This window comes from Notamacropus eugenii, chromosome 2, assembly GCF_028372415.1.
Source record: "Notamacropus eugenii isolate mMacEug1 chromosome 2, mMacEug1.pri_v2, whole genome shotgun sequence".
Taxonomy (NCBI): domain Eukaryota; kingdom Metazoa; phylum Chordata; class Mammalia; order Diprotodontia; family Macropodidae; genus Notamacropus; species Notamacropus eugenii.
Window position 1 is genome coordinate 347,672,695 of NC_092873.1, and position 16,552 is coordinate 347,689,246.

At 38.7% G+C, this 16,552-nt stretch overlaps 1 protein-coding gene across 2 annotated transcripts in view; it reads left to right on the forward strand.

The window, feature by feature from the left end:
• Nucleotides 1-16,552, forward strand: part of NSF (N-ethylmaleimide sensitive factor, vesicle fusing ATPase) — a 209,903-nt gene that overhangs the window by 145,513 nt on the left and 47,838 nt on the right. For both annotated transcript variants that reach the window (XM_072645938.1, XM_072645939.1), the window contains one exon: nucleotides 15,131-15,197. In XM_072645938.1, the coding sequence (XP_072502039.1) occupies nucleotides 15,131-15,197 (67 nt within the window). The remainder of the gene's footprint in view (nucleotides 1-15,130; nucleotides 15,198-16,552) is intronic.

The following is a 16,552-nucleotide window of genomic DNA, read 5'->3' on the forward strand; positions in this document are numbered from 1 at the left end:
ACTTCTGTGGCCTCAGAGAAGAGCCTACGGTGGGGGGAATGAGTGAGGAGGCAGAGGTGAGGGAGAGATGAAAGAGGAAGTCTTGACTTTAGAGGTAGACAGGGGTTCCACTGATGAATGGTCCTATAAGTGAAGGGAAATGAAGACCTTACAGTAAATGAGGCCTGGGGGATTTGGTGTGTAAAAAGTCTGCTTGGCATAGGAAAAGGTGAAATTGGAACTCTTGGGGTCAGCTGGCATCTAGAGGAGTGGGAGGGCATGAATACAGGGAAGAGATACCCAGGCAAATGTAGAAAAAAGGTCAACAAAAGTTATAGATCAGTGGTCAGCTATATAATCAGTGACATTGGGGAGGGGCCGTACCATGGGGCAGTATCCTCTCTGACACCTGCAATAATTGGCATTTTTCTGAGAATGAGACACAGTGGAAAAGGAGAATCCATGGGGTTAAGCCCTACAAGGCAATGGCAGAGAGGGTTTAGGGGCGAGAGCCTAGAATGAATACCTTGGAAGCTTTGATTGTATGGAGAATACAGAGAAAAAGAGACAAACCAGATAATTATAGCGATCAAGAATCAGAGTAAACAGAAAGGGAAGATAATGAATTGAGAGAAATCTTTATGGAAAGGGGTGCTAAAAAATAAAATGTAAAAAGCTGACTAGAGGACCAGATGAAGGGGAAGAGAAGAACGACAAAACAGGAGGAAGAGATACATAACCAGGTAAGAGCAAAGAGAGAAGAATTAATGAGAAAAACCCTAAAGGGGAAAGGAACAACAAGCAAGAAGGGGTGACTGGGGAGAAGGGGAAGAGAACCAGTAGGAACAGAGACACCTTTAAAAAATCAAAATAACAACCAAAAAAAGATTACGTAGCAATTTTAGTTAAAGACATTTAAAAAATATTTTTGTTAAACTTACAGATCTTAGCTACCATCTATAGCGGGGGTAGCATTTTTTGTGTCGTGGAATCCTGTGATACCTTTCTCAGAATGTTTAAAATGAATAAAATAAAATACATGGAATTATAAAGGAGAATAATTGGAATAGTTATCGAACTATTTTTTTTTAAGTTCACAGACTCCGGATTAACAATCTCTGACTAAGAGGAATGAAGTATTGGTTTAGGAGACAGAAAGTATATTATTGCTTTAATTTTCCTTTCCTCTTCTCTTTTGCACAACTTAAGTGGAAGATTGCTTGAATTTTTTGTTTCTTTTTCTTTTGAGGGGTGGGGTGGGGTGGTTTGGGGTTCCTTATAGCTAAATGCTTCAGCAGAAACACTGGTCCTGTACTTAGAATTATCACCACTTCATTTTTGCAGGTTTTTCATATCCTGCTTATTCCAAAGTATTTGGTAAACAAGATTGGATATCATTTTACATAATTTCCCCTTTCACTGTGTCATTATGTAACCAATAAAATACAAACTTCTGATTGTGAATTTAAGATCTTTCAATCAGCTGGCAGATGATGTCAGTTTAGAAGTGGAGAAACATAACCCCTTTCCCAATACTGGAGTTCTGGCTGCCAAAATGGTTGTTTTGAATTACATTTTCTTTACCAAGTCTTACTCACCAGATGAAAAAAAGAAGATCTTATATGAAGGAAAATAAGGAAGAAAGCAAGAAATCTGTGTTATGGGTACATAGAAAGTCCTGTTGATTACATCACTATGTTCTTGGAACTTAAGTCATGTATAGAAAATGATTTTTTTGAGGACTTATAATTAACGACCATTCTTATTACCTTTTGTTATGACTTATTTTGCTACTTTTTATAAGGGACATGAAAGACTAAAGTGGAATTTAATTTTAATTCATTTCTAGGTTACAGTTAGAGAGGAAAGAGTATAGTAATTTGATATAAGTAAAATATTTGAATAGGTTGAGTAAAGTACTATATTTCTGTTAAATGATCTGCTGTAGATGTATGATACATTATAGTTTTCAAAGGATCAAAAATTAGTGGAACACAGTTTTCATTAGCTTTGCAAGAAAGAAATAATCTTCTCTGAATGTCCTTCTATAAATCCCATTGCAAACTGGTGTCTGCACAGAACAGAATGGTGATGTCTAATCCTCTTCCTTTCATGGCTTAGTCTGTACAAAGAGCAGAGCTAGAAATTGGATCTTTTGACATCAGTTTCTAAGCAACAGATTTTGGATGCTTTTGGTTAACATCTTAATATATTTTGTAGCTTGGTTTATTGAGATTGTGAGTCTTTTGACCATGGTGTATTGACTCTAGAGATCTAGTACATTTGTATCTTTAATACTCTTAATTAGCTGCCACCATATGTCTACATGTGCACATAGATATGCAACATTTTTCTAAAAATTTACACTATAGTTTGTGGTCCTCAGCTGATTAATTCCCAAAGGAGGACACACGAAGCATAGGTTTTTGACAAAATGTCAAAGCAGAAAAGTACTTAGAATTTTGTTGCTATTAGAAGAGTTCTAAGTTGAGTAAAGCTTATGTTACTTAATGCTATTGAATTCAGTTCAACAAGCATTTGATAAATACCTACTAATTTTGGAACACATTATTGGGTACTGATGGAAATACAAAATTTAGAATAAAATTTGAGGACACATGTCTCTGCCCCAATTGAACTTCAGTAGGATCACAAAATACCTGTACTTTATTTTTTGGGCCAGACTTGTGATTTCATCTCTTTAAGGAGTTACTGATGAGAAAACTGCCTCTTCTGATGCAGAACAACACCCACTCTAAAATTTATAGCCTTAAAGAGTTGCCTGAAACACTGAGAAGTTAAATGATTTGCTCAAGGCTACATAGGCATTATGTTTCAGAAGTAGGAATTAACACAATTGGTTGGCCTGACTTCAAGGTTGGGTCCCAAACTGTGTAAGTATCTATACAAATAGATATAATGTACAATAATACAAGATAAGCACCAGTGGTGTAAAGCAAAGGGCTTTCTATTAACAAGGATGGTGTCGTGGAAGGTGTCAAGTGGAATTTGAGTGGATTTGAGAGGAATTCAGTATGCAGGGTGATTGAGAATATTATAGGCAGAAGGAATAGCATGAACAGAGACAGAAACGCTGAAGACTTTCCAAATTATTTTCCTTTCCATGGATGGATGCTTCAATATATAACAAGAAATTCAAGTCCTTCTTGACTTTCCCAAGTCAAGGTACGGTTTCAGAGAAGCATATGGAGCACAAGGCTCTGAGGGGATATGTTTCTTCTCCCACTATAAGAATATAAGCAATTTATTGTCATCTCATTCCTTCAAATTGATTACGTATTTTACCTTTTTATTTCTCTTGACGCTAAAAGACTATGATTAATGATAGTTGGAGGATAATTAATATTGCTAAATAGAGGTGAGTTTTTTTACATTTCCATTTCAGTGCTTCTGTTTAGCTCGTCTTTTCATCAGGAATGCTTGGAAGTTCTCTGTTTCATTAAAGGTCCATTCCTTTGAAAGATTTTACTCAAATTTGCCAGTTAAGTTATTTTTGATTGTAGGCCTTGATCTTTTCCCTTTGGGAATATTATATTCCATGCTCTTCTCTTCTTCATAGGTGTAGCTGACATGTCTTATATGATCTTTCCTGTCGTTCCTTTGTACTCAAACTCTTTCTTTTTGACTACCTGCATTCTTTTTTCTTGACCCAGAAGCTCTGGATTTTGGATATGGCATTCCTTGGAATTTTTAGTCCAGGCTTTCTTTTAGGAAATGGCCAACATATTTTTCTGCTTGCCTTCAAGTTCTTATATGTCTGGTCAGTTGTTATTCATAATTTCCTGTAATATAGTATCCTTTATTGTTTTTTTTTTAATTATGGTTTTCAGGGAATTTTATGATTCTTAGATTATCTCTCTTTAGCTTGTTTTCCAGGTCAGTTGGTAATCTATTTGTTTGGTAAACTGGTAATTGCTACCATTGTTGTGTATATATTTCTTTGCAAACAAACCATTGATTTACATTAGAGTACCAGTTGCTTTTTGACACTAATTTTCTAGTGAATTCAGAGTCATCATATCCCTGCCATACCCTATGCTGCTCACTTCAGGTCCTGCAATTCTTTCAAGTTCCCTAAAGAGCAAGAGAATTAAAACTGATTTACCCAGAAAATATGAAGAAGTTAGTAAAATATGGAGAAGATAATCCACTTAGATACACATTTGTTGAAGGTTTGATTTCTGTAATTTTAAAGAACTTTGGAGGTCGTCTAGTGAAACTCTTATTTTTTAGTGAATTTATATTATATTAATCATAACTCTATTTGAGAAATCATATATATGACACATTCAGTTTGGCAAACCTATACTTGCATTTTTATTATCTTTATTAATTTGTTACCACTAAAGAAGATATATTTGTTATATAAGAAATGTATTGAGAAAGCACTCTTGTAATATATAATGCCATGGACCCCATCAGCCAGTATTCATTAGAAAAATTGACCTATAGTTTTCGTCCTCTGTTTTTGCTCTTCCTGTTTTAAGTATCAACATCATATTTGTGTCATAAAAAGAATTTGATAGAGTTCCTTCTTTGCCTGTTTTTCCAAATAGTTTATATAGTGTTGGAATTAATTGTTCTTTAAATATTTAGTAGAATTCACATATAAATTCATTGGGTCCCCGGCATTTCTTCTTAGGGAGTTCACTGATGACTTGTTCAATTTCTTTTTCTAAGATAGGGTTATTTAAGAATTTTATATCCTATTCCGTTAATCTGGGCAATTCATATTTTTGTAACTATCTATTCATTTCACTTAGATTATCAGATTTACTGCCATATAATTGTGCAAAATAACTCATAATAATTGCTTTAATTTCATTTTCATTGGTGATGCATTCACCCTTTTCATTTTCGATATTAGTAAGTTGGTTTTCTTTTTTTAAAAAATCAAACTAACCAGTGGTTTGTCTCTCTTATTGTGTTTTTTTTCATAAAACCAACTCCCAGTGTTATTAATTAGCCTAATAATTCTTAAATTATCTCTCCTTGATCTATTTTCCAGTTGTTTTCCCAGATATTTCACATTTTCTTTTATTTTTTCCATTCTTTTGACTTTGTTTTATTATTTCATCATGTTTCATAGAGTCATTGCTTTCCAGTTGTCCTATTCTAATTTTTAAGGAATCATTTTCTTCAGTGAGCCTTTCTCCTTCTTTTTCCATTTGGTCAGCTCTGCTTTTTAAGGAATTTTTTTCTTCAGTTAATTTTTGTATTTCTTTTTCTGCTCAGTGAATTATGTTTTTTAAGGATTTTTTCTGTTCAGTGAATTTTTGTGCCTCTTTTGCTATTTGGCCAATTCTGTTTTTTATTTAAGATGTTGTTTTCTTCGGCATTTTTGTGTGTGCCTGTTTTACCAAACTGTTGACTTTCTTTTCATAGTTTTCTTGCATCACTCATTTCTTTCCCCAGTTTTTCCTCTGTCACTCTTATGTGATTTTTAAAACCCTTTTTGAGCTCTTCCAGGGATTTTTGTTGGGTTTGTGTCCAATTCACATTTTTCTTTGAAGGCTTTGCTTATAGCTGTTTTGACATTGTTGTCTTCTTCTGAATTTATGTCTTGAACTTCCTTTTCACCATAGTAGCTTTTTATGGTTCAGTTCTTTGCTGTTGTTGTTGTTTGTTCATTTCTCCAGCCTATTTCTTGACTTTTAACTTTATTTTAAAGTTGGACTCTGTGGAAGGGATATTGTCCCAAGATTCAGGCTTTTTATGCTGCTGTTTTCAGATCTAGTTCTTTTGGTGCTTCCAAGGTGGTATGATCCCAGAGAGGTGTAGTCACTTCAGGTTCTCCTAGTCTGTGCTGTGGGCTTTACCCACGAAAGGACTTTGCTCCCCTGCAGCTACAAATACTAATTCTCTTTTCTGCCTTGGAACTGAGACCAGAGCTCCTACTCCCTTGTGAACGACCACAAGCAGTCTTCCCCACCCTGGACCTGTGACCAGGGCCCCTGCTCTCCTATGGTCACAAGTATTAATTCTCTTCTTGGCCCTGAAACTACAGCCAGGAACCAATTCAGAATCAATTCAGTAGGGTCTTGCATCTAGCAGAGGTTCCTCTATAATCTTTTTCTGTCTGGTTGTCCAACCCCTTGCGGTTTCTGTTGCTGGCAAAGCTGCCTCCAAGGCTCCACTCTTGTGTTGCCGCAGTCTGTGCTATGCTCCCAGCCAAATCCCAGTCACAGACCTCCTGTTCATTTCTTAAATTGTTTTTGGCTGGAAAAATGGCTTATCTAGATCCTTTGTTCACTTTGCCACTCCAGAATTTAATTTAAGGCATTATTTTAAAGTTGTTTGGAAGGGAATTTTGGGAGAGTTCAGCTGAGTTGCTTTGCTATACTCCTCCATCTTGCCCTCATCCCCTACCTCCTTCCAGCAAGTATTAAGTGCCTGCTCTGTACTAGGCACTGAGTCTCTGCCTTGGAAGAACTTATATTCTTTGGGGAAAACAAGCACACAGAAAATGAACTACAAAAAAGATACAAAGTAGATTTCCAAGAGGAGAGCATTAGCAACTGGAGGGGAGCAGGATAGGCTTCCTATAGGAGGTGATACTCTAGCTAATATCTAAAGGAATCCATGACTTCATAAGGTAGAGGTAGAAGAGAGAGAGAAAACCTTCTGTGATGGATGGCAAGTAGGCCAGTTAGGCTGGAATGTGCAGTGGAACAGGGGAAAGGAGGCATGGAGGGAGTTGTATACAATAAGTCTAGAAAGGTAGGTTTGAACCAGATTGTGAAGAACTTTAAAAGGCATGAAAGAATTTGGAACTCAAAATTTTTAAAAACAAATGTTTAAAAATGTTTTTCCGTGTAATTGGAAAAAATGAAATATGAAAAAAAATTAAAGAGAGAAATTTGAATTTTAACCCAGTGCATACAGACCCATTCTTGAAGAATGCCCGTTTGGCAGTTGGGTTTTGGGGGGATGGATTAGAAAGGGGAAAGATTGAGTGCAAAGTAGCAAGCTGTTACTGTCACGCAGGAAGGATAACGTACTGAATTAGAGTGGTTGTGGAGTGAGTGAAGAGCAGGGGATATATTGTCTTGGTATAGTGTGGAGGCAAAATGGACAAGATTTAGCAGTCAACAAGCTTTTATTAAACACCTAATATGTGTCAAGCATTGAGAGTAATACAGTATGAGGGGTGAGTAAGAGGATAGAGTCAAAGCTAACTTTGATGTGGTGAAACTGAGTCACTGAATGTTGCCCTCACTAAACTAGTGAACTTAAGAGATAGTTTGGGGGGAGGTGGCAGAGAGAGATGATGACTTCTGTTTTGAAAAAGTTGACTTTGAACTGATTATGGGGCATCCACTTGGATATATCCAATAGGAAGTTGGTTATGTAAGGCTAGAATTCAAGAGAGAGGCTGGGGACTGGATATATAAATCTGAAAGTCTTCTACATGGGGATACTAGTGAAAACCATGGGAGTTAATGAGATAAGACAGACTGCATAAGAATAAAACTGTATCCCAAAACCTACAAGAAAGAGGCCAACAGTGTCAAATGCTGCAAAGGTCAGGAAGTATACAGACTGGAGGAGATATTTAAGTGATTTGCAAGCAAAAAATATCAATAAAATTTTATTTTTAGAAAAAGATAACTGGCAAACTTGAAGGGAAGATTTGTATTTGAGTAATAAAATCAGAAGACGTATTACAAAGGGAGGAGAAGTGAATGGAGGTAAAAAAGTGAGGGTAGGAGCAAAGAATGTAAATAACTTTGCTAGGAATTTGTCAGTGAAAAGGAGAGACACAAAATGAGAGCCTGAAGGGATAGTGGGTTAAGTGAAGGTTTTGAGGGATGGGGAGAAGGTCTGGACATGGTTGTTGCTTCCCAGGAAGGAAGGGAGGGAAGGAGAGAGGGATTTGTCAGGTGCCTACTCTGTGCCAGGCACTGTGCTAAGCACTTTACAGATATTCTCTCATTTGATCCTCACAACACCCCTGGGAGGAAGGTATTACTACCCCCACTTTACAGTTGAAGAAACTCAGGCAGACAGAAGTGGAGTGACTTGCCCAGGATCACACAGCTAGTAAGTATCTGAAAGTGAATTCAAACTAGATCTTCTTGACTCACCAGTCCCAGCTTTCTAATTCTAGCAATGCTTAGGTGCCTCAGGGAAAGAAGCAGTGTAGTGGATAAAAATTAAAATTGGAGAGCGGGAATAACAAAAGGGGCCAGCTCCTAATGGGGGGGTGAGATATCCAGTGTACAAGTAGAGGAATTTGCAAGAAGGGGCATTTCTTGCTCTATGACTGAAATAGAGAAGGAGAAAGCTGGGAATGATATGGAGATGATTTGAAATGTAGAGCTGGAGATGAGAAGGAGCTTGTGACAAATGGCCTCAGTCTTTTCAGTAATTAAGGTGAGAGGGGAAGTGTGAGGAGATAAAGGTAGCTTTGGAAGAGAAACCATTTAAAGCTCTATATTGCCCTCTCCAGAAAGAAAGGACTGGCATGCAACCGGGAGGGCCCCGTAGAGATCATGCAACATACTTGGTAGTGGATCCGAGCAGCCCTTCACAACATTCAGTTGCAGAGTAGGCACAGAGTAGGTGGATGTTGTAAAGAGTGCAAACCCAATGTGGCTCTTGTTCAATGAGTGGGGAAGCTGGGGCTCAGAAAGCTTGTGAGTGACACGAGGCCACAGGAGTCAGTGGTGGAGCCAGGTCTTCTGACTTCTCCACTGCTTTTGTTGTTTGTTTTTCCCATGACATCATTTTACCCATTGATATTTTCATTTGGTTACTTTACTCTTTGCTCAGTCATTGAGCAATTGTTGAACTCATGGTATGTGTCCCATCAGTAATGGTAATTTTTAGAATGCTGGGTCCCAAATTCTCAGCCCTCTGACACTGGTATTTTAGTTTCCTTTCTTATGCCTCTTTCTTTTCCTAAGTCAATTCACATAAAATTGCAGTGGCTTTCCTGGCTTAGTCTTTAAATGCCTCTTAGGCCTTTAGCCTGGCAACTAATCTCTTATCACTTTCCAGTTAGTGGAGTGTGAGTGTTTTCTTTGTTTGGCTTCTGCTGGAGTCCAGGGCAAAAAAAATCCAGTGGAAGGAAAAGGCTGGGCATACTAGAGGGAAATATTGAAAGGATGGAATATAATCGTGAAGTCTGTGTTGGAGCAGGTCCACAAATCCCAAGGAAAGGACACAGGGTTGTGTTGATAAGTGTTTAACAATTGTCTTATGGGGGCAGGGGTGCTATGGAGGATACACTTTTAAGTTTAATCTGCATTATTAACCTTTTCTTCTATACTAATCTGAAGTCTAAATAGCCAACAAGCAATAAATCAAGCCCCAATTTGTAGCTTTTGCCAGTTTCTGAGTTGTAAATGCTCACATTAAAAATTTAACAACCAGCTCTCTGGAACTGGTTCGAACCAGCTCTAGCATACCACTGGGGGAAGCATATTAAATACTATATCCAAAAAACAATCTTCAGTTCTGTTAAAAAGGAGAGTAAGCATGTGACTGTTAAGAGAGAGACTAAAAACGATGCATGTATGACTCTACTCAGAGACTGTCAAGTCACTGAAATCCTACCTGAGGAAATGAGCCTCTGAAGACGAGTAGATGCAGTGTTTTTCATGCTCTCATAGTTATATGGAAATCAGATCAAGTTGCAAGGCAGACAACATCTTTATTGTCAAAGTCAGGAGGTTGTTGAGATGGTTCGAGAGCCAGGCTTCTCTCCCATTAGCACTTCTTTTAGCTATGGGCCTTGAGAAATTACTGCTGGTGCGCTGTATTGCTAGCTGAAGCTTTTTTCTTCTGGGATGCTAAGCACTCCAGTAGAACCACTGATGTGCAGTTTATTGCTATGTGAATTATATGATCTAAGTAAGCCGATAAGGGTTCTGAGCACAGTCCTTGAGTTCTGCCTGCCCTGAAGTTGATTTTAGATTCCAGAAACTTGTATAGCTGAGGCAATATCCTAGAAATAGTGTTATAGTTCAAATCTATAGGAATGATGAGAGCCCAGTGGAGGGAAACATAGATTTGCATCAAAGCCTTCAGTAGAATTTTGAAAGATATTTTCCTTTCTTCAGCAAAAAAGAAAAAAAGTTTTTTTTTCTTCAGACACCATATAAATTATACTATATAAGTATACTCCTCTGCTCTTTCTTTCTGAGGCAGCTGGTAGCACAGTGGATAGAGCACTGGACCTGAAGTCAGGAACACCTTAGTTCAAATTCAGCCTCAGACACAGACCCTAGGCAAATCACTTACCCTCTGTCTGCCTGACTTTCCTCAACTGTATAATGGGGATAATAATAGCACCTACCTCCCAGGGTTGTTGTGAGGATCAAATGAGGTAGTATTTGTAAAAGTACTTAGTGTAGTGCCTGGCCCTTGAATAGGTACTATTATAAAGGTTTATTTCTTTCCCTTTTTTTCCTCTCAAAGAGCAGCATGGTACAAAGAACTTTGACAGGGCTGCTTCACAAGTGTTCCATTGCTACAAATTCATCATCCTTATTACAGAGTGCTTATACATACATGCTTCTTATTACTTTTGGTACCAAAGGGATCAGTATTATGGCCAAAAGGCCATGGAATCTGTTGTCTTTGTGATTCAGATTCAAACTCTTTAGTTTGACATGCAGGCATTCCCATGATTTGGTGCTACCATCAGTTCCCTTAAATTAAGCCCCTGTCTTCAGAAGGAGGCGGGGAACTAGTCGACAGGAATAGTTAGAATGACTAATGAATCCAAAAGAGCAACTACTAAACACCAAAGGAATTTTACCAACCCCCCAGGCATATTCTTACTTAGTTTACTCTGGATGCTTACCTGACACTGGTGTATTTGCACAGGGCTTCCTACCTCCCTTTGTCCTCTTGGGTCTAACATAGTGTAAACTCCAATGTGCCTGTCAGTTTATCATCCTAGTAGAGTTGATTAGATGAAAGATGTCATAGAATGGCATATGTATTCCCTGTGTCCTTTGTTTTAATATCAATAAATTATAACTGGGTAAGTTCCCTTTAAGTTCCTTTAAGCTTGAGCTGTGTCTGTTTTCATCAAATCCCAACAGACTACCATTATAAGTACCATTACCAAGCTGCTTTTCCAGCTTTATCTCACAATGCTCCACCCTCCAACCAAGCCACACTACTTGTCCCTGCATTCACCTGCCCCCTTCCCTTTCCAGTCTTTCCTCATGTTCCCTTTGCCAAGAATGCCCACCTCTTACTCCTCTACCTGTGAAATTCCTATCCAATCTTTGAATCTCAGCTCAAATATCACTGCCTTCCCCTTCTCCCACTAAAAAAATTTTTTTTCTCCTATGGGTTTTTGTGACAGAATTCTTCCCTGGTTTTACTCCTAGCTGTATGACTTCTAGTCTCCTATTGCTGTCAATTTCCTCATCTGTAAAATGAGGGAATTGGGTTAAATGACCTCTGAGGTTCCTTCCAGCTCAAGAAATAGGATCTTATGATGTATTCCTGAATTGTGAGTGTTTCCCAAGATTCTGTTCTGGACTTTCTTTTCTCAACACTCTTTCTTAGTAACATCACAAGCTCCCATGAGTTCAATTATGTTCTCTATTAAGATGATAAATAAATCTGTATATCCAGCCCCAGTCTCTTTTCTGCACTTCAGTCCCACATGACCATCTGCCTCTGGTACATTTCAGATGATTTTGGAGATATCCCAAATGTAACATGTCCAAAACAGGATTTATCTCCCTTCACCCCCAAAGCCTACCAGTTCTGGATACCCTATGTCCTCTCCTGCCTCAGGTGAGAAGAATGAGAAGAGAACCAGACCTTCCTCTTTCTGGGTGCATGTACACTTGACACTCACTAGCTGTATGACCTTGGGCAAGTCACTTAACCCCAACTGCCTCATCCTGGGTCATCTCCAGTCATCCTGATGAATATCTGGTCACTGGACTCAGATGGCTCTGAAGGAGAAGTGAGGCTGGTGACCTGCACAGCCCTCCCTCACTCAAAACAAAGTCAAGTGCAAGTGATCTCATTATTTCTCTGATGGCATGGCAACAAAGGACGAACACACATTACTCTTTAGACTTTTCTATTTCTTCAAAGGCACCAGCATTCCTCTAGCCTTCAAGTTTCTTAACCTTGACATTATCTGATTGCTCTCATTCCATATATTCCATCGGTTGTCATATCTTTCCATTTCTACTTCCACAGCATTTCTTCTACCTTGAGCCCTTCTCATACAGCCACTGCTCTAGTTCAGGCCCTCGTTGCCTCTTGGCTTGAGTGTTTGATTGCAGTAGCTTCTTACCTGATTTCCCAGACATTCCCACTCCAATGTAGCTTCTACACTTCTGCCAGAAGGATTTTCCTAGATCAAAGCTCTGATCCCATTACTCCTACTCAGTAAAACTCCAGAGCCTCCCTGTTGCTTCTAGAATAAGACATAATCTTCTCTATTTGGCTTTTAAAGCACTTCACAACCTGGCCCCAGTCTATCTTATCAACCTTGTTATATGTTATTCCCTTTCCCATATTCTACAATCCAGCCAAACTGGTCTTCTTGTTTTTCCTCACATGGTACTTTATCTCCCATGTCCAAGCCTTTGCCCAAACCATCCCCCATGCCTGGAGTGCACTCATCTCTACTTCACACAATTCCTTTCTTCAAGATGCAGCTCAAACACCACTTTCTAGAGGAAACCTTTACTGATCTCCCCCTACTGCAAGTGTTCTCCCTCCCTAACATTTAATTATTAACTTTTTTTATAATTATTAACTTATATTTAATTACCTTGTATTTAATATATATTACATATACATTTATTCTATATATGCTTATATATATGTATACTTGTATATGTACATTAAGTATATGTATCTCCCTTGATAGAATGTAAGCTTTTTGAGAAGACATGATTTCATTTTTTGTGTTTCCAATATACATAACACAGTTCTTAGCACATAGTGCTTAACAGGGCAGCTAGGTGACGCCATAGTGCACAGACTGCCAGTCCTGAAGTCAAGAAAATTCATTTTCCTGAGTTCAAATCTGGCCTCAGACACTTATTACTTGTGTGACCCTGGGCAAGTCACTTAACCCTGCCTGCCTCAGTTTCCTCATCTGTAAAATGAGCTGGAAAAGGAAATGGTGGATCACACCAGCATCTTTGCCTAGAAAGAATTGGACACAACTGAAATGGCAACCACAATAATAAATGCATATTTCTTATGGCTCACTTTCCTCAACCTTCATTGAGCACTTTGCTTGAATTTTTTTGTGCAATTGTCACTTAAAACTTTATATTATTATTATTCAGATTTTTTATCATATTCCTCAGTAGACTGTAAACTTTATGAGTAGGCACCATATTATTTCTTTGGGCTTCAGGTTCCTCATTTGTAAAATGCGAAGATTGGACTAGATAATCTCTATAGTTTCTTCCAGCTCTCAGCCTTCGATCTCTAGATTATATTTTCTCTCAGCACCTACCTTGGTAAATGCTCCAGGTACTTAATAAATGTTGATTGAGTTGAATTAATTGTCTTCTTCCTCCTCTCACTTCTTATCTGACCTCTCATTTACTTCCTTTCTCAGTGGACTCTGCCCTGGGGACTTGTGTCTTTTACCCCAAATACCCCAAGTGGTTGACCCCTTCCCTTAGACTGTCGATGTTAACCTGCCCAAATGGCAAATTGTTTGCTGCCCCATGTAAAGGAAGAAAATCTCCTCAAGAGAAAGCAGTCTGATCTCTTTGTTGTGCCCCTTTCTTACTGGTTTTGAGAAACGTTATATAACATGCATGAAGGGCAAGTTAGTAGTGCAGTGGATAGAGCACCAGGTCTGGAGTCAGGAAGACCTGAGTTCAAATCTGCCCTCAGACCCTTAGCTGTGTAGCCCTGAGCAAGTCACTTAACCCTGTTTGCCTCAGTTTCCTCACCTGTAAAATGAGCTGGAGAAGGAAATGGCAAACCACTTTAGTATCTTTGCCAAGGAAATCCCAAATAGGGTCATAGAAAGTCAGATGTGACTGAAACAACTGAAGAAACACAACAGATATATCTTGCCTATCTGACCTCAGACATGCCAGTTCATTTCTGTGGCCCTCAGTTCATCTCTAAAAAGAGATTGAACTAGAGGATCTTGCAGCCATCAAAAATCTAGCAGTTCCCCAAATCAAAAATGATTTTGTGGTTTTCTGCCTGAGTAACTGAGAGAATTGATAGCTAATAACAAGGTACATTTGTGGAAATTAGGAAGAAAGCTCTTTAGGGATGGAGCGAGGAAGTGAGTTCAATTTTAGACAGGTTCAGTTTGAAGTGGTAAGAGGATATCAAAATGGAATTATCAGACTGGCAATTGGAAATGTCTGTAAACTGCAGTTTCATTTTGAAACTAGGGAAAAACCAGAGCTGGATTGCCTGCTAATGATATGTAGAATATATGGGAACTTGAGAGGTCACTTAGCAGCCTTTTATAATAGGTTGGGTAAAAATGTGAGTGAGGGGGAAACAGAAGGGTGGTGTGGTGGAAAGATCCTTGAATTTGTAGTCAGAACCTTGAATTTGAATCCTTCTGAACCCTATGACCTGTGTGATCAGGGATGACACTTTACCCTGGAGGGCCTCAGTTCCTTCTGTGTAAAACAAGGAGTTGGATTAAATGCCTTATAAGTTCCCTACATATTAAAATACTATGATCCAAATGGTAATAGAAAAGAAGGGACAGATGTCAGAAATATTTCAGAGGTAATAGGATCAGAATTGGTAGACTGACTTTGTGATGATATAAAAGATGAACTTCAGATCTACCTAGAAAATTACACATTGGTTGTGACATATTGAAAGGAGCATTGGAATAATTAGCAAGTCTGGAATCTAGTAGAAACTCTTTTGTTAACTAGAGACATTTTGGTCAAGCCAACTTCCCTCCCTGGGCCTCAGTTTCCTAATCCATAAAATAAGGGGATTAGACTAAGTGATGTCAAGTTTAACATTATAGGATTCTGAAATTCCAAATAAGTGTGGTGTGAATTAATGAGGTTTTGCTATACTTTCTTTAGGCTTTGTTAAATAATAATAATAACTAAAGTTCATTTGGTTGGGATTTGTCATAATTAGGAGGCTCAGGAAAATGATAAGTGGTTTTGCTCTCTTACAGATCTTTGATGATGCATATAAATCCCAGCTCAGCTGTGTGGTTGTAGATGACATTGAGAGACTTTTAGGTGAGTTATGCATTGGTGTGTGTGTGTGTGTGTGTGTGTGTGTGTGTGTGTGTGTGTGTGTGTGTGGTACAGTGTAACTAATATTTTTTATTATAAAAATGAATAGTGAATATTCATAAATTTAGTAGGTCTGTTGAAATATTTTTTTTTTGATGAGATGTAGTGGAAACAGCACTGGCTTTGGAAACAAAGGATCCAATTTTGGCTCTGCCACCTACTATGGAAGCTTCAGCAAGTCGCCTTACCTCAGTTTCTTCATCTGTAATAGGAGGGATTGGGCTAACTGACCTCTAAGATAACTCAAGCTTTTAATTTTTGATCAAGATTAAAATCCATATCTCTTAATCTAAAGTCATCCAGTCGAGTGTTTATTAAGTGCCTACTGTGTACCATGCACTCTGCTAGGTGCTAGGGATACAATGCAAAGAATGAAATATTCTGGTTCTAAGAAGCTTACATCTCCATGGGGAAGACAGTCAAGATACGTGTGGAGGGATTGGGGCAGGGAGGCATTATGTGCTGTGTGGGTTTTTGTAACTACTTTATTTTTGTACATATACACACAAAATAATTACAAAATAGGGCGCTAGCTGTTGGAAGGAATTAGAAGTTGCCGCTTGAGCTTCATCTTGAAGGAAGGGAGGATTTTATGAGACAAGTGATGGAGTACCTTGAAGGCAAGAGGGCCAACCAGTACACAAGTGTGGAGGTGGAACCTGGAGGGTCATGTGAGGGACAGAGACAAAGCCATTCTAACTGGGTCATAGAATGTGACCACTGACACTAGAAAGAGAGGTTGGAGTTGGATTATCAAGTTAGTAGTGTTTTTCCATTTAGATATGTGCCGTAGCCTGATGGGGATTCTGAGCATCTGGGCTGCCCTGGTCTGGCTGCTGTCATCCTGCACTCTGCCATTTCCTTAGACCTCTACAATCCTCACTCTGGGGCTTATGACCACCCTGGAGCCATGGAGGGGGAAAAGTACCAAAACATGTAGCTTGAGTGGAGTGTGTAAAATGTGCGTGGGGCTTTTGTCAGTGATGATGGATGGAATTTATGGACTGGTGGGTCTGTCTTCATTATCAGGTAGCACAGCCACCTCACATTCTGCTTATTGCCTTTCTGAATTATTCTCTAAAAGATGGGTTGCAGCAGGGAAGCCCATATCCCATCCCCGTCCTCCCTAAAGAGCAAATTAGGACTTGTAACAGTTGCCCCAATATGTCACGTTCACCTGCACTGCCATTGCTCTTTATGTGCTGGCTCTGTGGCCATGCTCTCCTTGGTTTCCTCTTGTAGCAGACCACATTAAGGTAGATGGCCCATTCTGTCACACTCTAGCTATTATTCCTGTT